Here is a 24954-nt window from a genome sequence, read left to right on the forward strand (position 1 = left end):
GTCTTGCCTTGCTTCTATTGCATTATCAATTTCATTCGCCAGCTCCAGACCAGCTCCAAAGCCTTCAAGCATTGCTGTGTAAGTGGGCACTTAGAGAAGCTAACAGAAAGTCTCAAGGAGAAATGGTCTCAAATTTCTCTCCCACCTTGTTTTCCGGTTGAGATGTAATTGATAGCTAAATGCAACATCAGAGTGTCTCAGGATTATTCCATCACCTCGCTTTCTTCTCTTCCCCTCTCTTCCCCTCATTGAGATGTACTCAGTACCTAGGAAAGCCTGGGCACTCATTACCTACACTGTGTCTCGCAGAGGCTGCTTATTAACAGTCTGGATTCAGATTCGCTGGACTCCAGTTTTGCATATACATTACTTTCCAGCAAAATCAGCATACTTAAATCCCCCATAAAATAACTGGGATTCACACAAAGTAACAACAGCTTGCTTCACATTATTGAAACACTGAGCAATTGTTTACTTTCTGAAAAAAAGGAAAATCTCATGAGATTATGTTTTCTGAACCTTGCGATCCCTGGGGATTGATATAATTATGGGTGATTACAGCATCCGTGTTATATACAGAATGAGCATGGCGCTGTGCACCAGAGAGAAATGAGAGTAGATATGTCACAGAAGTCCTAGTGGCCCTGGGGCCTGAGAATCAAAAGGTTCTTTGGGAGTGGATTTTCTGAACTATACAAAGCAGGGCTGAGTAGTTGCGCAGTTTACCACCGGGGGAAAGCCTCATGTAAAATTAATGCAGGGTATGACTTGCTGTTAACAAAACAGCAGAATACCTTTCAAACGCTTAACTGGGTGCAGAGTTTAAAGGAATGGAATTACAAGCAGACTCACTCACTGAGTAGCACGGATAAGATGCTCATTAGCAGAGCTATGATAATGGATTATTCAGTCTTTATCTAATCGTGTTGCTTTCGTGCTTAACCCCTTGAGAACTGAAAACAAATTGAAATATCAAGCAACATTAGTGGATTGAAACTTTTTTTTCCCTGATAATCCTGCAGGCTGCAGTAATCTAACAAACAGGGTTTGTGGTTACATTTACAACAAATTACATTAGTGCCTTTCACAATGGGACTTCCTCCTGCTGTGAAGAGCGCTGTACAAATGTAACTTGTTGTTACACATACTCCATAATATACAATCAAGCTCTCCAGGTCACTACCTGATGTGAAGGGCACTATATTAATGCAAGCTGTTGTTGTTTTCAGCATCAGGAATGTGGGACTTGTCATTGTCTTCCATAAAAAGTGCATTTATTGAATGTAATGAAGAAGCATAAAATGTCAAGTTGGCATTTTTCTTCCCGACTTTTCCTTAATGGGGAAGGAAGACGCAAGTCATTCATAACAAATTTGATCATATCAAATATCACAAAATAATATAAATAGCTGGTAATAGATCAATAGGGAGGTTAGGAGGAACTTCTTCACCCAGAAGGGTAGTGAGAATGTGGACCTCACTGCTGAAAGCTGTCGTTGATGCAAAAAGCATCAATAAATGTAAGAGAAAACTTGGTTCATAAGAGAGAGAAGGGAATAATGGAATATAGGAAAGGAGAATAGGAATGATGGGAGATTGTGTAAAGCATAAACAACAGCATGAGCTAATTGGGCCGAATGGCCTATTTCCACACTGTATCACTCAATGTAATGAATACTCTGAAGCTGTTGCTTAAATGCCTTTGGGGATCAGGGAGCAACTTTGTAGAGCTACCTAATGGAAGTAGAGTGGATGTGATAAAATGAATTGGATGCAGGGATTTGTGTGGTCTGTGGAAAGAGTAGGCTTCATGAGTCAAAAGACCTCTTCTTATTCAATCCTTTCTCGTGGTCTTATGAGGTTCCCAGTATTTGCGTCCAACGTAACTTCGCAGTTGGATACTGAGAGGAAGGAGGGAGAGTTTCAAGGGAAAACTCAGTGGGGAAAACGGTAATTGTAGTTTTAAATCAAAACTGTGAATGGGTCAGTAAAGCTGATACATTAAACAGCAGAGGGCAGCAGCCTTTCATTTATATATGAAAAACGGGCGATGGACGAGAATGCTAATGGCGATTTAACAGATTGATGGGAGATAATTTAGGCAGAAATTGGAGGGAGCTCAGGTTGATCCACTCTAAAAGTCCAGTGGTTTACTGGTAATCGACAGCAGCACTGGGGTTTGCACTAATAACATGATGGGTACAAAGTAAGCTTAGGTTTGGTTCACAGCCCTTTGGTTGACAATGACTGGAGCAGTAATCTGATCATTTCAATCAGGGGATCATCTGCAGTGTCACTGCAAATTTTTTTGTTTCAGCTCTGCTTTTGGAAGACTTCTAAATAGTAATATAATAAACATTGCATTTGATATAGCGCTCTATCACGTCTTCGAAACGTCTCAAAGTGCTTCACAGAGTATCCTGCAAAGTGAATTGACTGTACATTTTGTGGGTGAAACATGGCAGCCAATTGCAAAGCAGTGTCCCACAAACAGTCGTGGATTGAGTGACCAAATTATTATTATTTATTTATTTTTAAGGGATTATTATCCCCGGAAAAGCGATCCGCCAATCAATTAACAAGCGGTTTCCTACTTACTGCTAGGTAAATATAGGCAATTGCCATGCGCAGTTGGCTACCATGTTTCGTCGACTAAATATACAGTCAATTCATTTTACCGTATATTCTGTGAAGCGCTTTGAGACATCGATGATGTGAAAAGATACTGTAAATGCAAGGATTTTTATTATTAAAATCTGAGTTGCAAGCCTGCATCCTTCCATTCAATTGTACAGCACTAACACGTTTAGCAAGAATACCTCCCGGGGAATTCTTTCATTGGCTAGATTATGTTCTAGTGAAGGAGCTTCTGTCCGTACTTCTCCCACTGAAAACAAATTGAAAATCTTTGACTTTCAAAAGTGGGAGAAGTAGGGCAGTTTCTTGGCCCTTTTGTGCTCCCAGCACTATTTTTTCCTCTGCAGTTTCTTCTGAAGGTGCTGACTCAAGCTGAGGGTGGTGTCCTTCTGGTACCCTTGGCAAGTGGCCATTCTTCATGTGTGAGCCTATTTAGTGAGAGTCGAGAAAAGTGAAGCTTCATGGGGAGCGTCTCAGTTGAGACAATTCCTGTTCTCACCTGACATCTGCACACACATACTTTCCAGCAGTGGTCACTGGATAGTGATCTGAAGCGGAAATCTTGGCTTATTCTCCTCTTCATCACAGCAGCAGTATTATTAATATCTCCACATGAGCTGAGGGAGCCAGCTAGGCTTTAGAAGCAGTGCAGAGGAGGGTGATAACTAATAAGGCTGATGTGTTAGAGTGTTAGAGGGGTCAACCATGAGAAAACAAACTAGGCGGTCTTCTAAATAGATACTTTAATAATAGGAAGTTGTATCTTGGAGGGACTTCTAACAAGAAGTTGGTCAGCTTGCCGACCCAGTCAAACCGTAAGCGCCTTTATGTATTATGACTCTGACTTAATCTAAAACTTTGGGGTGTCATCAAATTTTATGCTTGTCATGATCAATATATGTCTCGAATTTATTTTGAATTGTGCGTATTTCAATTTGTTAATATAAACGGGATACTGGTTTTGTCCTCCTGACTCAACCTTTCCCCCCCCACCACCACCACCGGATTCTGGTCACTGGGGGATTGGGTATAAAATACCAAGTTCTGTGATATTGGGGGATAAGAGGGGACCAAATAAATGCTGAACGGAATAAAGCAACCACCAAACAATACTGTTAGTCTAGCCAAAGCAACAGAGTTGTGAAGGACAAGTTTAAGATGCAGCTCTTATATTACCTTCCTTCCCCCTCCTGCTGCAGCTCAACAGCACAATGAGTAGCTAATATAACTAGGCTGCCTGGGAGAGCACACAGAAACACAGGGACAGTTGCTGCTAAGAAGCTGACACAGAAAGTGAAACACTTGCAGCTGCCAAACCAAGCGTTTTGTTATCATCGTTGCTCACAAGCTCTCATCTGATGCGACGCTTTATTATCCTGATTTGCCACTCAGCCCAGACCACCGTGTAAACACTGCATGTTAATTTCACTCAGGGCTGTATCCTACAGCTCCACACTTGTTCATTCTGACAATCCCTGGGCATGTGAAAAGTCCACGATTTCAATGAGCCACAGTAGAAATCCAACCAACCTTCTGAGCCAGTACTTGACTAAGTAATTCTATAAATAATTCATTAGTGATTAGTGGGGCTGTGTTTGACTGAGCAGAGACTTGTGTGTGTGTAATGAGGTTTACTGCACTAATTAAAAATACCACTTTAGCCTTCATTTTCTGCCACATTTCAATACCACCCATGTCACTAAATCAGTCCCACTACCAGGATTTGGTTTGCTTCCTGTGTTTGCAATTTTTCTTCTGTGGATGCATTTTTCGAAAGTAGAATTTGTTTTTACACCAGTAATAGCTGGTAAACTTGCATTACCTAGCAGTTTTTCCTCCCATCTCTTGTACTGATATTGAAAGGTTTAATTCAGTATTCAGAACAGGTGAAAACGAGTCTCATTGACTATCCTATTCACCTGATTGATACTCAATATTTCCCTTTTGGTGGCAATAGTCCCAATGTTGAATCATAAAAGCAGAATTATACATCACAATAGATGGCCATTGTAAGCAAATAATACCTGCGCACTTCCCCCTTAGTTAAATTGATCTTAAATGTTTATCCCCAGTTACCGATTCACTGACCAATGGAGGATTGGCCTGACTCCATTAAGAGAGATATTGTCAGATCTCAGAGCACCTAAAGACAGCATAATTTTAAACTATAGCTAAGATGCTTAAACATGATCTCAGAAAACCTTTCTATATAAAGAGGGTTATGTGGAGGCACTGCCCCAGAAGGCAATAAATGCAGAATCAATTGATGTGTTTATGATAACAATAAGAAGAATCCTTGCAGTTGGTATTAACACCTTTCACATCATGAGGATGTCTCAAAGCACTTCAAAGGATAATATTGTAAAGTAGCAATGATTGTGTGTTTTGTGGGCGAACAATTCGTGCACAGCAATGTCCTACAAATAGCCATGGAGTGAGCAACCAAATTTATTTGGGGGATTGTTGACCAGGACACCAGGAGAAATCCCTTCTCTTTTCGAATAGTGCCGTGGGATCTTTAACCTCCACCTGAACAGGCAGATGGAGTCTCGGTTTACTGTCTCACCCAAAGGATGGCACCTCTGACAATGCAGCATACCCTCAGCACTGCTTTGGAGTGTCATTTTAGGCTAGAGTGAGAAATAGATAGGTACTTAGGAAGTACAGAGAATAGAAAGAAAAGGCAGGGAAATGGGATTAGAAAGATAAAGAGCTGTCGTGAGCTAACAAGATGGCAGAGCACAAACAATGAGCCAATTGGCACATGTATCCGAGATTTCTGCTGGGTATAGTGAAGATGATATGTGATCTAATTTCCTATTGTTCCCAGTATCTGATGCACGTATTCAAGTTTCCAACTGGGCTGGAGAGCTTGTTCTATTCAATTTGTCAGGTGATCTGAGTGGGAGGGGGTGGTTTTGAGCTGCATGATGTTCAGTGAAAGTAGCCTGGAGAATGTAATAATACTAATCCTTGCAATTGATATAGTGCCTTATCATTGAGATGTCTCAGAGCGCTCCACAGGATATGCTGTAAAGTGAATTGACTGTATATTTTGTGGCTGAAATGCCAATTGCACACAGCAGTGTCCCACAAACAGTTGTGGATTGAGTGACCAAATTATCATTATTATATTATAATATTATAATATAAAGTAAAGATCACTCTTTCATCCATCTTGGCTGCATACTGCAATTACATCGGCACAAAACAACGTCATTTTATATTTTCATGAACCTCAAATTTAGGAGCAAGACTCATGATATTATCTCAGCACACACAGCTTAGTTCATGCATGAAGATTCTTACCAATTGAAGGAATGGGAGGAGGAGATCATTGCAGATGCACACTAGAGGTTCTTGGTTTTTCTGGTGCTCTCAAGACATACTTGTATACTAGGCTAGTTTCTTTCCTAGATTTTAGAGCCAAATTGTTTGAATTGGTGGTGATGGTGGGGGAGACAAGCAAAACTAGTCTAGTAATTCATCCTCTCGATGTAATAGGGACAATACTGTACTGGTCTAGTCCAATTCACTTCCTTTTGCCTTCCACTGGCTCAATGCAGACATCTGGATCAGGATGAGATTATGAAAAATATCTTCACCAACAGAGAGAAATTTGACAAAAGGAAACTGTTAATAAAATAGTTATTGAAAACAGTAGAAGTTTGTAACTATATTGATTCATTGTGACTGAGTTGCTAACAGAGAATGGGTGGAGGCTCGTGTGGAGTATAAACACCAGCATGGACTGGTTGTGTCGAGTGGCCTATTTCCGTGCTTGTACCTTCCTTGTAAATCTTTGAATACATCTGGTAGGCAGCTGTCTTGTGTGACCTCCAAAACTCAGTGAGTAATTACCTGATTTCTGAAAATCAGTCGCGATGTATTGCCATTAACCAGCAAGATTCCCTGTTCATGGTGCGTCGTTCTGCATCGCTATTAATGAATGCCTTTGCAAACCCTCTGCAAACCCTTGGCTTTTTCTAATACTATCTCGAATTAGGTAATCTGATTACATCCATCCAGGAAAAGAATGCGCATTCCATTTCAATATGTTAGAATTTCAACAACAATTTGCATTTATATAGCGCCCCTCACACAGGGTATCGCCCCAGAGAACTTAGACCTCTCAGTTTGGGTGGATACCTTTAAACATGGTGTTGGGTTTCCGCATGTGTCAGACACCCGGCTGACCAAACAAATATATAAATCAGCCACTTTTCAAGTTATCTATTAGAATTTTGAGCATTTATTGAACCCCAACTTTAAAAAAAACACAGAATACAAGGAGCTGCCTGAAACTGATTTGAGAGGATTGTCATCACCACCACGTTTAGTACAAGCCTGCCAACTCTCTTAGTCTGAATTCTCCAGAGAGTACAAAGTTTTAAAATGGCTCATGGAGCAATTACAGAAAATCACACTGCATAATGTAATCCTTCAGGCTTTTCTGTAAGACATCTCTACTAGTCAAAAACAGAGGCATAATTCTTGTCAGTTCAATGACAAATAGATTCCAAGGAATCAATTATTAAGCACATCATAGTTTGGAGCTGAAGTGTGCATTGAAATATACTTGAGTTTTCAGATTTGAATTCAAATCACACCAGACTGCCACAAGCCTTACAGAGACTCCTGCCCTGACAATCCAGAGTGTAAGATGCTCATCCTACACCCTGGGTCGTGAAGAATATTCTATTCCAACACAGGAGAGCTCACCTGAAGAACTCTACTTATTAGAGTTTCACAGAAATTTGCCTCAGTTCGTAGTTTTCTCCAAGGATCAGAAGGTTGTGATCCATAATATATACTGACCTACCCATAATGTAGACTGACACTCCACTGCTGTACTGGGGGAATGCTGAATTGTTAGAGGTACCGTCCTGAGGGTGTGCAAGGTCCTGTGTCCCTATCCATGTGGATATTAAAGATCCCATGACACTAATAATAATCCCTCCAAAAAAACAAAACAATAATAAATTGGTCATTTTCCATCCACAACTGTTTGTGGGACATTGCTGTGCGCAATTGGCTGCCGCGTTCGGCCACGAATATACAGTCAATTCACTTTACAGTATCTTCTGTGAAGCGCTTTGGGATGTCTAGAAGACGTGAAAAGCGCTGTATCAAATGCAAGGATTATTATCATTATTAATGTTTTTGGGGAAAAAAGGGAGATTCTCCCATTGATCTGCCCAACAATCCCTCAAATAGGTTAGTCATTCAACTCATGATTGTTTGTGTGCAAAGTGGCTCCTGTGTTTAGCTGCAAAAATGGTCACCACATTTGATAATTTTTGCTGTAAAGTACTTTGAGACATTTCAAGAATGATATGATGCTATAAAAAATTAAAAATAGAAGTTCTTTCCTCTCAAGACCAAACACTTTTTTTTACACACACACTATGCAAGTAATAATAATAATGATCCTTTCATTTGATACAGCGCTTTGCATGTTGGGAACACATCTCAAAGCACTTCACAAAATATACTGTAATGTGTAGTGACTGTGAACTTTGTAGGCAAGTATCGACCACTTCGCAATTTCACTGGTCAACCTGCATTTTGAGGAATACCTCACACCATTTCTGATACTACAGATGAGCTGTCAAACCGAGGTCACATCTGTCTGGCCAGGTGAATGTTAAAAATCCCTATTGAAAAAGTGAAGGAAGTTTATCCCCGGTGCTGGACAACAATCCTCCAGATAAAATTGGTCACTCTCTCCATGTCCATTTGTGAGACATTGCAAATTAGTTGCTGAGTTTGCCCACAAAATACACACATCCTACCATTTTAGAGTTATATCCTATGAAACGCTTTGAGACATCTCGATGACGTGATAAGGGCGCTACATCAAATGTAAGGGTTATTATATAGACTGAAATTGGAAGTGGTTTGAATATTGGAGGAGGGAGATCATTTAGATCAGCTGGGTTTTCACCACCACGATTTCCAATGCAGTTGGTTCAATGATGCTCTTATGACTGTGATGCATTTTGATGCAAGTCACGTTGCAGTGTTCATCAAAAGGTGAAAAGGCTTAAAATACAGTCAGTGGAGAAAGGTGACGTGTCAATTCCATTTGCTCACTATTTTTCTGCTCTGTTTCTCAAGTTTACTGATTTTGCAGCTGGGCTGTGCTTATAAATACCTTTAATGCATTTTAAATTATAAGTAAAATTACATTATAATTATTTATAAGTAAACAGTGACAAATTTGATGAAGTTATCAAATGAAGTAAATAGCCCAGAGCTCCATTCAATTAATGTGTTGCATTGAGTAAACTAAGCAAAATAGCCCCCGAGTCTCTCTTTAAGCATATTTAATGCCATGTTTGTATTAGGAAGTTACATCAAAGCCAGCACAAAGATAACCAGATTTGAAACACCCAGAGGCTGGAGCTACGAATGTGCCCTGTTTATTCTGCGTGGAGGATTTAAAACCACTTGGAATTGTGTAAAACAAGTTTGCAAAATGATGCTGCTTTTAATTTCCATGACGTCTGTGGTAGGGTGTCTCAACCCTACCCCTATCCCGCCCACCCCACCCACCCACACACCGAGACAGCTCTACAAACAAAAACATTTGAATCTGTGACATTATTCACCCCCATATGAGTGAACACGGAGTCCTGTAGTGTATTGATTAGAACACTTGCCTCACAAGTGGGAGGACCTGGGTTTGATTCCCGGGCAGGGTAAAATGTTGGGCAAGTTTTGTTACTTCGCGCGCCTCTGTTTACCTAGCGATAAGTAGGAACCCGGTTATTAGTCAATTGGCAAATCGTTTTTCCCGGGGTAATAATCCCTTTAAAAAAATAAACTGGTCACTTAAACCACAACTGTTTTGTGGGACACTGCTGTGCACAATTGGTTTCGCCCACAAAATATACAGTCAATTCACTTTGCAGTATATTCTGCGAAGTGCTTTGAAATATGTCAAAGACTTGATAACGCTATATCAAATGCAAAGATTAATATTACATATGAAATATTATCTTGTGTAAATATTCTTACCTTCCCCGTTCTAGTTGCTATTATTGTGTGAAACTGCCCGTCTGCCACTCTCTGGTCTGCGACCAGTCTAACTGTTCCATTGCCAAGGTTGTAAGAAAACGCGACCTTGCCATTCAATATCTCTAGGGCAAGAAATTCACCGCCTGTGGTTTCTTTGCCATCATAGTTGTACAGGAGGAGAGAGTTTTCTTTAACTGTTGCAAACTCCATATAAATGATGTTGTTTGTAGGATCAAGGGAAGGGAACTCCGCATAGGACAGTTCTTCAAATCCCCAACTGTCCAGTTCACACTCATCCCCACTTGTGCCTGTAAGGAATTAGGCTAAGTTTAGAAAACATTATAGGAAAATGGTTTATAGCAGGACAGTGCTGTCAATAAGGCTACTTATGTGATGATCAATAGAGTTAATATTTTGCCTTGTTGAAAATTATAAGGTTGATATACATTGGCAGAATTCTCCCTCATTGACGTGGTGAAAAATTCACGCATTGTGTCAAATGAACATTAAGAACTGGCCTATTGGGAATCTATGGAGTTTCTTGCTTGGAAGCATAAATCATAGTTATAAATCATAGATTTACACATAGTTATGTATCATTAATCATACTTATACTCATAGAATTATCTTCTCTTTCAAACTTTGCTGTGTTGTGCAATTTGCTAAAATGTAATACATTCTCTCCACTTCCATAGGAAACCTGACAACAGTGCCCCCTGTAGGAAGTGAAGCCCTCAGATTGGCATCATATAAAACTAATAGAAATTTCTCTTGTGTTGTTGTGTTTCTTGATTTAGTGTGTTAACAAATTCACAAATTACCCACCCCATACCTCCGATACTTAAACATTTGTTAGCACTGCAAAACATTTCACAAATAATTTGACAAATGTATCAGTAACGATACACAGATGTAATTTCATGATTCTGAATATTACTTGGCTAGAGTTACAAAGTGACCTCTTCAACAAAAAAACTCTGCATATAAAGTACAATTAACATTTTGTGTATAATTTTAAAATTGAAACAATATATATTTGAATCTTAGCTAAAAGTTAGGATTCAATTTCTAAAGCAAACAGAACATTCCTGATTGTACAGGAACTTGAAGTCTAATATCACTTTTGGCCATCTCTACAAAATTAAGCCCTGTTTGTTGGATCATAATTCATCCGGGTTGGCATGATGTTGATATAGGAAGCCACTTACCAAATGGACATTTGCAACTGTAGCCATTGGGAAGGTTGATGCACATTCCATGATTTAGACAAGGAGACACCAGACAGTGATTAATAGTGTTTTCACAAAATTTACCTGTAACAAAAATTGTCTTTATTTTCACATGGATCATGGTCTGAATGCATAACATTTAAGTAGCTTTAGTATTTCGAGAGAGGTATTAAAATAGATTGTTGCGTCTGTTTGAAATCCCCCTTCTCAAAGGTTTCATATACAAAACCGAAACTCATTATACAGGGTTGCAAAACAGGTTTATACCTGCAATATAACACACAGCAAATTTCTAGTTTGTAGGCGGAAAGTCTTAAAATAGGGTTATGGAGTTCATCAAAAAATAAAAATAAAATGGAAGCAGACAGGGAAAGCGACAAATCAGTCCAGGCTTCTCTTGTGTACCTCATCTCAAGAGCACCTTAGGGGCAAATTTTCTGTCTGCCTTACAAACCGGGTAGTGGGTTTCAGGAATAAAAATGTAAGGGGAAATTAGAGAAAGAAAGAAACTGTAAAACTTTAGAGAAGTAGTCTAGAATTATTCACCAAGGCATTGGAAAAAATTATGTCATGTTGCAAAAATATTAAATATTGGATTTTACAGCAAAGGTGGCCAACATTCAAAGATAGTTGTAAAGAGCAATACAGTATAATCTTATATATATATATTTAAAAAAGCCAGCACTGGGAACAGAGAACTCATGTTTATTGCCAGAGGGTGGCTGTTGGAGTGGTATCATTTGGGAGCATTTCAAACAGGAATTAGAAAAAAAAAACACCTTTGGAGGAAGAGTATTAAAGGATGCGGGAATAGTTAGTTTAATCATAAGAACATAAGAAATGCTAGATGAAAAAAGACCAAGGTCCATCCAGTTTGCCTTCCACTTTCCTGGTGGTCGCATGCACATATGTCCCAAACTGCCTATGCACTGTATCCCATAATCTTATTTCCTATAATAATGTTATTTCCTATTAGAAATAATATTCAGGGAGCAAATGCCAAAAATGTATATGAGTTAAATGTCCCTTCTGTCGTGGCCTCGATTTCCATGGTGCTATGAAAAATACTTTTGCATTTTTATAGCACCCTTTCTCCAGGCTAGCATCTCAGAACACTGTCGGAGCCATTTAGGCAGAGAAATTTATTTTGCCACAAATTGTAGTGACTTTCACAATGTTTCATTATTCGTTTATATCTTCAAAAGTTGCTACACTTAGCAGTAAGAGGAATTTCTTCACTCATATGACCTAGATTATCAGTAAATTTACCTATCTCAATAAGCTATTCATAATGTCATGATACCTATCTGAAAACTCCCCCTCTCTGCTTTCAATACCCTTCCAAAAAATTACCTCTAATCACATCCTTGGTCCCTCCTACCCTCTCCCATTTCCCACCTCCCTCAGGTTTCAGCCTTTATGAATCACTTTGAGATGTTATCAAGAAAGGCATTGTATTAATGGGTGGGTGGGTGGGTGGTTAGTTGGATGGGTAGGTTGCTGAAAAATGATTGTACCACATATATAATTATTTTCGTCAAGAAACATTATGTGTACAGTATTTATCTCTTACTGTAATTATTACCTGTACGTCCTAAGGGACAGATACACAGCACCTCTTCAGGTACAATCAGGCAGGAAGCTCCATTTTGGCACAGGACACCCTGGCATTCATCAACATCTGCTGTACAAAGTAGTCCTGAGTAGACTTCAGTGCATGTACAATTGAACCCTCCAGGGTAGTTGAGGCAAGTCCCACCATTGCTGCAGGGGGCAGACTCACAGTAATCGATGAGCAGCTCACACTGTTGACCAACATACCCTAGTGAGCAGCTGCAAGTAAAAGGCTCCATGAGGACATGGGTTAGGAAAATGACCGAAGGGCTTTCTAAAACTGCAGTGTCAGAGCTGAAGCTGATTTGCTTCCTGCAGACAGCCCTGTGGTAGCAAACATCTGTGGTGCAAGGATCATAATTGATTGCAGATATTGTTACTCCACTACGAGTGGTAAGGAGCTCCTTATGAGCTGTGAAAAACTCTGTTACAGCACTTCTTGATATATACTGCCCATTACTTCTTTTAATAGCTCCCATCAGAAGGGTGGTATTACCCACAGGCGTCATCCCAAATAAATGCACTTCAGCGTTGCCTTTGCTTAAGAAATTATTGATGGTCTTCACGAAAGGCGCATAATGTTTGGAAAGAAATTCTGTGAAGAAGGGTGTGGCCAGGAGGAGAAGAATACTGTTGTCGATTGTGGCATTGCTGAATTTGCGGTAAGTTATGTGAACACTGCTGGAGACTGTGCTGTGAACTTTGTCATTTGCCTCAACTGTGAGCCTGAAGTCCGTTTCCTCAAACTGCTGATCAGACAGAAGCTCACAGGACTCCGATATAGCAAAGGCGGTTGTTGACTCATTTTCTATGCTGCAGGTGAAAATATCTGAAACATCTGGATCTTCTGGTTTCACACTACCCAACTTTCCACCAGGATAGTATTTACCATAATAATTTACCTGAATGTAAAGGTTTCTGGGCTGGGACGGGTTGTCATTCTGGTCTAGAACGAGGATGTGTACAGTTCCCATTGAAGACATTGGAGGGGTTCCAGAATCCTGCACCATGACAGGCAGATACAGCTCAGTAATATGCTCTCTGTCAATCAGTTTCTTTGTAGTCAAAACGCCCATTGGAGACAAAGTAAAAAAGCTTCTGGAATCCTCGTGTGCTAGCTGGTAAGTGAATGGTCCTTGATTAGGAGGCAAATCCAAATCAGTAGCATTCAGAGCTAGAATTTCTCTACCAGGTGGTTGGTTCTCAGTTACATACCCTTTAGTAGTAACTAGAATGGGGCCATTGTCATTCACATCATCAACTATGATCACGAGCTGAGTACTGCCTGTTGCTGGAGTTTGTCCACTATCAAAGGCAATGATGGTTATGTTATAAACTGGCAAAGTTTCCCTATCAAGAGGAGAAGCAACAAGCACAACACCACTGTTAGGATTGATAGAAAATGATTGATTTGTGTTTCCATCTTCAATTTCAATCAGGAGCTGATTCCACTCGGGGACAGTGTCTGAATCCTCAGCCATCAGAGTTATAACTGAGGTACCAACGAGCACATCTTCTCGAATGTGGGTCTGGTATATGCTCGATTTAAACACTGGAGGATTATTAACATCAAGAAGAGTAATATTAATCAGTGCTTCATCAACATCAAAGCCATAAATAATTCCTGCATTTTTAGCAAGCACATGAAGAAGAGTGAAGCTTCCACCGCACAGTTTTGTGTTATCAGAGACAACTATCACCCCAGTATTGCCATCAATCTTGAAGCCTCTTTTTTTGCTATTTGCTACAAGCAGATAGTTAACTATTCCATCACAACCAAGATCACGATCAGTTGCAGTCACATAACCTACAATCGTTCCTTTGGGAGCAATCTCTGAAATAGCAAAATTATAATGTGCTTTACTGAACTGGGGAAGGTATTCATTTTCCCCTGTTACGTTAATATACACCTTAGCCAAACTGAAGTGATCGGTGTCATGCAAGTTAAAAGCTCTTACAGTTATTTCATAGAACTGAAGCATCTCAAAGTCTAAAATCTCTTGCACAGTTATTATTCCACTCTGTTGATCTACAGCAAACATATCTGTGTGTCCATCATCAATAGAAAAGTTTATCTCAGCATTAAGTCCAGTGTCAACATCTGTCGCATTTAATTTAAGCACCTCAGTGCCACATGGCGAGTTCTCTGCTACCGTCGCAAAAAAAATGGTGTTGCAAAATCTTGGAGGATTGTCATTGACATCCTCAACTTGTACAAGAACATTAAGAGATCCAGTCTTCGATATCCACCCTGCATCTTGCCCGTAAATCTGAAGAACATGAAAGGAATCCATTTCAAAATCCAAGCTTTCAACTAAACTTAGCAATCCAGTAGTGTTTCCAACAGTAAAATAACCTTTATCATTTCCAGATGCAATGGAGTACTTTATGAGGCCATTTACCCCCTGGTCATTGTCAGAAGCAGTAAGTCTCCCAATAACAAACCCAGGAGCTTGGTCTTCAGGAATAGAAAAAGTCATCTCCAAAGTGGAAAATTTTGGAGCAAATTTATTTTCTTCAGTTATCAGGAAATTAGCTTTAACACCAGATGAGAGAGATGGCATGCCTTTGTCTGTGGCTGTTACTGTTATGCTGAATAGTTCATTTAGACTCGACGTTAGAGAATTGTTCACAAAAACCCAACCACTCTCTTGCTCAACGTCAAATAGAAATGAACTGTTTCCTCCAGTGATATAATATTCCATTGCTCCATCTGAGTGCAAGTCCTTATCAGTTGCTGTTAGTTTTATCACCTTGGTGCCGAATGTTAAATTCAAAGGAACAGGGGTTATGTTCCTATGTGACAAAAACATAGGTGGATAATCATTACGAGATACAATTGTAACCATCACTGTTGTCTCACACTGATTCGCTGGCTCGCCACGATCAGAGGCAATTACACTCAGGTTAATTTTATTTGTGTTGGTGTGATCGGAATTTTTAAATGAAACAAACTGCTTGGTGAAGATCTCACCAGTTGTGGCATTAATTCCAAAGAATTCATTCGGAAACTTAAGGAGGTAGAACACCTGACCATTTTGATTCAGGTCAGGATCAGTAGCAGATACCTGGAGAATAAACACTTCTTTTTCTTTAGGCTCTGGAATAGTTACTATGTAAAATGGCTCAGTGAACCTGGGCTCATTGTCATTTGCATCAGTAACTAATAAAGTAACATCCGTGTTTACACTCCAGGCTGAATCATTGGCGTGTACTCTTATAATGTACTGATCAGTTGTCTCTCTGTCCAATAGCTTCGCCACGGTTAAATCTCCAGTATTTTGATCGATAGCAAATGGTAATTTTGTTGTTTGATCCAAAATACTGTAGGTGCTAATAGCATTTACACCAATGTCTTCATCTGTGATGGTCATTCGGACAATGATAAAACCAACTGGAGCATTTTCAGGAACATGTGCAAGGAAGATTTGTGGAAAGCGCGGGGCATTGTCATTTATGTCTAGAACAGAGATGATGACCACGGCTGTGCCTGTCTTGGACTTGCTTCCATTGTCTTTTGCTTGAATGATCAATGCATATGATGCCCGTTTTTCTCTGTCTAACATGTGAGTGGTTCTTATGATTCCACTAAAACTACTAATAATAAATGCATTATTGAGATTTCCATCAACAATACTGTATTCTAACTTCCCATTCAGAGCAGAATCCTGGTCAACTGCAGAAATATTACAAACTCGACTGGCTGGAACATTCTCATATATCTCACACCTGTACTCACTCTGCTGGAAGGTGGGACAATTGTCATTAACATTTGTAATGTTGACATCGATTCTGGCATAAGAGGAAAATGGGGGTGAACCCGAATCCCTGGCTTCAATCCAGAGATTGTAATATTTTATCATCTCAAAATCCAGCGGGTTTTTTATAATCAGTTCTCCTGTACGTTGGTCAATCTGAAAGTCATCGCCAATGTTGCCCGCTGCCAGAAAAAAGGAAATGGGTCCAATTTCTCCTCTTTTGCTGCTTGATGCATTGACCTTCGTGATCACAGTGTTTAGCACTTGATCTTCTGGATAGATGTACACTTTCTTGTCCAGAAACATTTGAGGGAAGTCAGTAGTGCTCTGAAAACGCACTGTGACTGTTGTCTTGTCCATTTTGGGATCTTTTCCTCGATCCATTACGTTCACATCAACTGTAATATCCAGTGGTCCCTTCATTACCTGAGCTGCAATGATCACACCTCTAAGTGAGTCAATGGTGAACTTCTTTGCATTTGTACCAGACAGAGTAAAACGTAGGTCACCATTTATCCCAGTGTCTGGATCCTGTGCTGTTACTGCATAGACTATTGAGCCTGTTGGAGTGAGGTAAAGGCAGATATTCAACACAAAACCAATCCAAAATAATTTGATTACAATCAACAACAGTAAGATCACATGAGTTATTAGATCTAAGTTTTGTAATATTTCTGAATGGGATTCTTTAATAGGACATCCAAGTTGTGCAAATAAGAAATTCCAGTTCCTCTAACAGGATTATATTATACTATTTCCCAGGACTTCCCTTTGAATGCAATGCACTTCCACCGTGGAGTAGCTATAGATTGACAGGAAGGATTTATTTTAATATATACCCCAAATTTGAGCCCAATGTCTCAAATTACCTTACATCACACAATTAGAAAATTCTAAATTGACCCTGTGGAGACAGACAAAACTGACAAGCTGCATATAACTTTAAATCATCTTGTCCCAAGGATTTCATCCTATCAGATTGCAACTGCACCCAAAAAGGCATACTGAGTAGCATAGGACGAAACCTTAGGCAAGTTTCCTTAATCTACACGCCTGTTTACCTAGCAGTAAGTAGGAACCTGGTTGTCAGTAGATTGCCAGATCGCTTTTCAGTCAGTAATAATCCCTTCAAAAAATAAATTAATTAAAATATATAATAACATTTTGGTCACTCAATTCATGACTGTTTGTTGGACACTGCTGTGCGCAATTGGCTGCCGCGTTTCGCTCATAAATATACAGTGTTTTGTGGGTGAAATGCGGCAGCCAATTGCACACAGCAGTGTCCCACAAACAGTCATGAACATGACGAAATTATTTTTTTTGTTGTTTGAAGGGATTATTCCCCCCTGAAAAGCAATCCGCCAATCGACTAATAACTGGGTTCCTTCTAACTGCTAGTTAAACAGAGGGGTGTGGAGTAAAGGAAATGTTTCCCAACGTTTTGCCCTGGTTAAATGTAAGAAAAGCAGACTGGAGTCAAATTTGCAACATTTCTATTTCTTAAAGGGATTTCTTAATTAAGAAATCCAGAAGGCCGATGTGGCTGACTTGTTGGATCGCTACTTCAACTTCATCTATTTTGGTAACGGAGTTTTGTTTCCAAATGTGCTTCTGAAAGTCTTAATTAAGAAATACTACAAACAGTTGACACCATGTTGCTAATATTTATGGAAAAGAGTAATTTGTATCCATAATACGGAACTGTTACAGGTTTCCCCCATCCCTTCCTTAACTCTCCCCCACCACCCCATCTTAACTGAATCTATAAAGCTTTGAGACATTCTCCCGATGTGAAATGCACTACAGTAAACCTCACATAAGTCATATCAGTTGGGACGATACATTTAATATGACTTATGCAAAATAGGAGTTATGTCAAATTTGCATAGAATATAAATTCTTGAACGGGACTTGGAGAGGTGTACAACTTAAACGATTATATGAATTATACAGATCAGACTTATACATGTTATATTGTATATGAATGGAAAATTGTTGTAGCATTTTTGCAAACATCATGTTTGTAAACTTCATTTTCTTACGTAGGTGAGTTCAGTAACTTACCCACGTATAGTGTTACAGGAACATTAGCAACGTATGGGTCATTCAGGAATTTAGGAGGTTCGTCATTAACATCCTCTATGATTACTGATACTGAGGTTGAGCTGGATCGGGGCTGCGTGCTATTTCTGTCGGTCGCGATGATGGTTAGTGTGTAGTTAGCTTGTGTTTCTCTGTCCAAGGCAGAAGCAGTGATAATTTCGCCATTGATCATGTTGATAGAGAAGGAAGACCCTCCTCCTTCCATTGAGTAACTAGAAATGAAATCAGTGCAAATTATGTACAACTAGTTTTCAAATACTTTCATGCCCTCACACCTCCCTACCTATCCGGCCTGCTTACCCCCTACTCCACCACCCGCTGCCTCTGCTCGGTTGGCTCCAACCTCCTGTTTGTCCCTCGTCCTCTCCACCATCGGTGGTCATGCCTTCAGCCACTACACGTCGAAACTCTCTCCCTCAATCCCTCCGCCTTGCCCCCTCCCTCCGCATTTTCAAATCTTGCCCAAAGACCTTCCTTTTTCATCGTGCTTATGGCCCACATCCCTCTCTCCCTGGCTCGGAGTCAGACAAACCCACTGTCAAGCGCTCCGGCACACTACCCCGTGTGAAGGGCGCTATATAAATATTCCTTTTGCCCCACATAAGTTTTAACTTTTCTATAAAGAAATAGCTTGGAAGTTTTACCAACGAGGGTGAGTAGGTTTAATGAGTGGAAGGAAAAATTGTTGGAAATTGGATGCTGTGACAATTTTTCAAAAATTGTGTATATAACTATTATTGTCTTATGTAAAAGAAAAAAACAGGGAGAATAAAGACTAAGAGACTTTTGGAAACTTATATTGTTTCACTAGCTTGATGAAGTTCCATTCACATCAAGGTGTGAACAAGACTGGTCCTATGACAGAAACTCTGCCATAAACAAAACACAATGTGAAGTGCTGGTGTCCATTCTACTTCTCCCCCAAATTGAATAGCTCTTTGAAGTTCACAAACTCACAGTTCAATGGACATAGAGCTACCAGCTTTCAATGATTCATTAAGTTCAAAGAACTAGAGTAGAGTCTCCAGGATGTGAGTTGGATTCTCTATAACAAGAGGGAGAGCCATCTGACAGCAAATCTGTGTGAGAGGGAGAGAGTCAGATGGACAGAAAGAGAGAAACATGCAGAGAGATGAAAGAACTAGATACAGTTAAGTAGGTAGGTAGTTGAAACCAGATTTTAACTGGTAACTTTTACATTGAGTTTTCTGTTTTACTATTTATTTTGCTTAATTCGTTATGTTCAGTGCCATGTATGTAGACTCATTTTAAGTAAAATCTTCAGATGCATTCTTGAGCTGGAAAATTAAATGGTGAGATTGTTAATATTAATTTACCTCCTGGATATATGGCTAAGAAACAAAATCCCAGTTTGTGAATTGACCGTGCCAGACCAGCCTGACCTTGTTGATTGAATTTACGAGAAAGCTGGACAAACTAAAACAAGTGCGAGAGGAGCAATAAAGTGCCTGGCAGAAATCGGTAGCTCCTTTGAAGTAATCAGCCTATGAAGGGCATTTGCTGCGCGCAATTGGCTGCCGCGTTCGCCCACAAATATACAGTCAATTCACTGTGCAGTATATTCTGTGAAGCGCTTTGGGACGTCTAGAAGACGTGAAAAGCGCTATATCAAATGCAAGGATTATTATTATTATTATTGATGAAGCTGAAGACATTGGGTATGCTAGATGGATCAACAATCTATTCTTGCCTGAAATTGTTACTGTGTTACTTTGAAGCAGGTATACTTTAGGTTCCCTGAAAGTTATGGAGGGATTTAAAGCGATGTGTCACAAAAGCTGTCAAATAAATAAAAGTTCAAGCTATTCGCTTAGACATCACACATACACTGGATTTTACAATATATGGATAGAGCAGTCGTGGAATGTAATATAAACACAGTAGCAAAAAACTGAAAATATTGTTATTAAACGGTGACTAAACGAGTTTCAGGTAAGGAGGTAATGTTGTCCAATTCTGCATGGTGTTTTCAGGATTCAAACTCAATTTAGCCACATCAATTTCTTCTCGATGTTAATAAAATGCTGAATATTAGCAGCAGATTGATCATTATCAAAAAGAGAAAGGTAGGTTAACATTCTAGATACAGGGTGGTCCAACTGGCGGCCCGCAGGCTGCATCTGACCTGGGGGATGATTTTATCTGGCTCGCAAACTATTTCCAATCTGGCTTCCGCCCCTCAGCAGCCAAAAGGTTGGACTAACCTGGTCTAGAACATCTGCAAGGGACATATTGGATAATCAATCAACCTGTATGGAACTGTGCTTTGCAATCTGGAGAGAACTTTTCTGTGCTAACAGCAGAGTCATGGATTTATTCATTGGCAGTGAAGAGAAGATAACAAGAGAGTTAGCCTGGCTCATTGGTAGTACTCTTGCCTCTCAGTCAGAAGATGACATGGGTTTAAGCCATGTCAGGACTTCAGACTCATATTGTCTAAGATGACAATTCAGTCCAGTACTAGGAGTGTGCTGCATTGTTGGAGGTATCAATCCTTCAGATTAAATGTTAAATCCGTCTTCGGATGAGATGTTAAAGGCCCTGTCTGCCTGTTCAGGTGGACGTTAAAGATCCCATGGCACTATTTGAAAAGAGTAGGGAGTTTCTCCCAGTTTCCTTACCAACAATCCCTCAAATAAAATTGGTTATTCATTTCATGGTTGTTTGTGGGACATTGCTGTGTGCAAATTGGCTGCAGCATTTGTCCAGAAAAAACACAGTCACTACACTTTACCGCATATCCTGTGAAGTGCTTTGAGATGCCCTCTGTTGTGAAAGACACTATACCAAATGTAAGGTTTATTATTATGATTATCATCACCGCTTATTAATATTATTATTAGCTGAAAAGACTTTTTAAATTTAGCAAATGTGTGTTAACAGACAGGCAGGTGGATGGAAGAAATAATGAGAAAGCTGCACCATAACAAATTCCCCAGTTTGTAGCAGAGACATACAAGTCTGTATAGTGTCAGGGTGACCCCAGTGATATCTTACCTGATTTGTCCATTCTCCCCAGTGTCTGGATCAACAGCATTGATTGTCACAACATTTGTGCCGATGGGAACATCTTCACCGACTGTGACAGGATCCACATTCAAGTCAAAGAGTGGATTATTATCATTAAGGTCATCAACAACAATGGTAATTATTCCAGTGCCAGTCAACGGAGGAATGCCTACAAGTAAGAGATAAGCAAAATGCATGCGACTGTCATGTGTCATCTCTCTATTAACACAATCGCATGCTTTTCAAATGAATAATGCGTTGCAATTTTGATAATTAACAGGAAACTTGAGCAGATATATGTTATAATAATATAATAATCCTTACATTTGATATAGCGCCTTATCATGCATTCGAGACTTCTCAAAGCACTTCACAGAATATAGAGTAAAGTGAATTGACTGTATATTTTGCGGGCTAATCGCAGCAGCCAATTGCGCACAGCAGTGTCCCACAAACAGTTGTGGTTTGAGTGACCAAATTATTAGTATTTTTTTAAAGTACTCTCGCCTCTCAGTCAGAAGAGCGATCTGCCAATCGCATAACAACTGGGTTCCTACTTACTACTAGGTATAGAGGCATGTGGAGTAAGAAAACTTGCTCAAGGTTTTGCCCTGCCAGGAATCGAACCCGGGTCCTCTTGCTGGTGAGGCTAACTACTATACTACGGGACTAGATTAAATGCTCTGTCTAGCACTGGAGCAGAATCCTCAGTGCAATGCTCATCTGGTTACTAGCAGGAGTTACTATTTATGATCCCGGATACAAATATCATGTTTTAGATCCCAGTATTTCCAAATACAGCTTAGAGTAATTATCTTCAGTAATAGTCGTAAAAAAAATCCTTGCATTTGATTATAGCATTTTATCACATCTTCGAGAAGTCTCAAAGCGCTTCACAGGATTTGCTGTAGAATGTAGTGCTTGTAGATTTGAAAGGCAATAACACTAAAGGTATCATTGTATAATGAAATATATAACGCAGTTCAACAAGATTCAAGTACTACAGCATATTTTTCCGAGTGAAGATGTCCGTGAGAGATGGAGGAAGGTGAATAGAGGCATGTGATGCACATACAAAATAAATACCATTCAGATTCTTCATAAATTGCTTTCAAATTAAATTGATCATTCACTTCTGGCTGTTTGTGGTACATTGCTGTGCGCATATTGGCTGCTACATTCACCCACAAATACGCAATCAGTAAAATCCTGTGAAGCGTGATAAAGTGCTATACCAAATGCAAGGATTATATTATTATTCTCCATGTGATGAGTAAAGCGAATGGTAATTAAAGTGCAGCGAATTATAATTCTATATTTTGGAGAATAAACATCTGTGATTCTTGATACCAGTAACTTGGTACAGAAGAAGATTGGTAAATTTATGGATTGATGAATTTACTATATATTCTCCCAAGTGCTTATGTTGTGGAACAGCTGTTGCTCACTGAGATCAATTTGCTCTGAGAAATGTGAATAAAGATCACCCCCAATATATTGGAGCAAAAATAACAAACCAGATGATAACCTTTACCTCTATTGGAACATTTGGTTAAAGACCTTTCTTTTCGACCGCGCCTTTGGTCATCTTCTTCCCCCTCCCCCTGGCTTGGCCCTGGGATTCATTATTGTGAAGCGCTCTGAGACGCCGTCCGGCATAGGGGAAGTTATATAAATCCAAGTTGTTGTTGTTGTATAGGCAGCACCAAAGTAACCAACAACAGCCTCAGAACTGAGGCCCTGATTGCTCAAGGTCCAAACCATTGTCTTTTAACAGTTTATTGATTTGATATCATGCAGAATTTTGGAAACATTTTAAATTGCACTTTTAAGCCGGATTTCTGTAGAGTACAGATATTCATCTTCGATGTGAAAAGTAAATTCAAGGATTAATCTAAAAATGCCTATCTCTTTAACAATCCTCATTTCCCAGTTGGGTAGGACAGAAGAGTTCCCGATGCGCATGGGTGGGATGCTAATAAACATCAGATGCTCTCAAAGCCGTACATGTCATGATCCATCTCCCTCTGTATGTACCAACAGTCACATTGATTGCCCTTTACAAGGCCATTCAGTGCTCCAGCATTGACTCACAGGCATTGGTCCTCAATTTTCCACATCAGGAGCAGCAAAGAGAAATTAGGTTTTAGCCCAGAACATGTTTCTCAGAACATGTTTATTTTCTAATTCTCTTGGGTCTCACACTGGGAGAGAGGACCAGTACAGTGTAAATGCCAACAGTTTAGAATCCTACAAACTCTAAATGAGTAAATTGCATGGTCAGAATGTGAGTGGTTACTCATAGTTACTTATATAGCCCATTTTTAGGGCTCTCTTGGTTCGAGTGAAACAATAGATTCAGTTAACTGAACATTGTGGTTAGACTTAATCTCTCCCGCACCCCCTCTCTCCCTTTCTCTCTCTCTCCAAACTCAGCAAAGGATGTTTAGAACGTGGAATTCCAATATTGGCCTATTTTAATTTTGTCATAAACACACATTAACAGACCAATCATGCACACCTTCCCCTAAGAACAGTGCAGACTCTAAAAAAAAAGGAGTTTTTTTTATGCGGAAACCCATCATCATGCTTAATGGAACCCAAACAAAACTGAGAGTTCCATGCAACCCACCCACACTTGGAAAACTCGACAAACTAGGACTTTGTGAAATCACTAGACAAGCTAGGGATCTTCAGTCTTGAGTCTTAAGAGAAGATAACTCAAATGGGGGAACCAGATAGGACTATAACATTTTAAATGAGATTGAAAAAGTAAAACGCAGATCAATATTTTAGGATGTATCCAGTCAGTAGAACAAGAGGACATAGGNTTTTTTGAGATGTAATAGGCAATTTCAGGAACAGTTACCAACAGGTTGCCAGGAAAGGTGGCCAGGACAACAGACTCATTTAAAAAGCAGCTTGATGCAGTGATGCGGGTGGGTGTTCTGGAGGGATGAGGATGGGTCTTGTAATCTTATGGAAATTACCTGCAATGCAAATCTCCCGACGTGAAAGATGCTATACAAATGTAATTTTCTATTGTATTGTCCTCTCCCTGGCTGACACTCCAATGCAAAGCTGGGCTTACGCTGCATTGATAGAGGTGCCATCCTTCAGTTGAGATGTTAAACTAACATCCCATCTGTGTGTTCAGATGGATAAAGGTTAAAGTTCCTGTGGCACTTTTTTTTTAAAAAAAAGGAGTCTCCTCAAACAACAATCCCCCAGATAAAATTGGTCACTCATTTCATTATTATTTATGGGACATTGCGTGCACAAATTGGTTGCAGGGTTCACCTACAAAATACAGTCACTACACTTTACAGTAAATGCTGTGAAGCACTTTTAGACATCTTCCTGATGTGAAAGGAGCTTTAATCAAATCCAAGGATTGTTATTATTTATTAGATTCAATTTGACAGTTTTCAACCTGCCCAAATTTCACGGTTTGTTGTCTGGAGTTCACTAGCAAAGGCAATGTTGTATCTCTCTGAATGACTTGAACAGATATCCAGGAAAAGGCTTGATTTCCCAATGAACTATCCCTTTCAGGT

General features: G+C 39.6%; 1 protein-coding gene across 1 annotated transcript in view; it reads right to left on the reverse strand.

Moving 5' to 3' along the window:
- Positions 1–24954, reverse strand: part of LOC103183281 (protocadherin Fat 4) — a 64823-nt gene that overhangs the window by 22512 nt on the left and 17357 nt on the right. Inside the window, exons 6-10 of the mRNA XM_042334424.1 lie at positions 21386–21566; positions 18329–18579; positions 12475–16821; positions 10869–10973; positions 9661–9968 (exon numbers count right to left, since the gene is read on the reverse strand). Of these exons, the coding sequence (XP_042190358.1) occupies positions 9661–9968; positions 10869–10973; positions 12475–16821; positions 18329–18579; positions 21386–21566 (5192 nt within the window). The remainder of the gene's footprint in view (positions 1–9660; positions 9969–10868; positions 10974–12474; positions 16822–18328; positions 18580–21385; positions 21567–24954) is intronic.

The sequence above is a fragment of the Callorhinchus milii genome, unplaced genomic scaffold, assembly GCF_018977255.1.
Source record: "Callorhinchus milii isolate IMCB2004 unplaced genomic scaffold, IMCB_Cmil_1.0 Scaffold4, whole genome shotgun sequence".
Taxonomy (NCBI): domain Eukaryota; kingdom Metazoa; phylum Chordata; class Chondrichthyes; order Chimaeriformes; family Callorhinchidae; genus Callorhinchus; species Callorhinchus milii.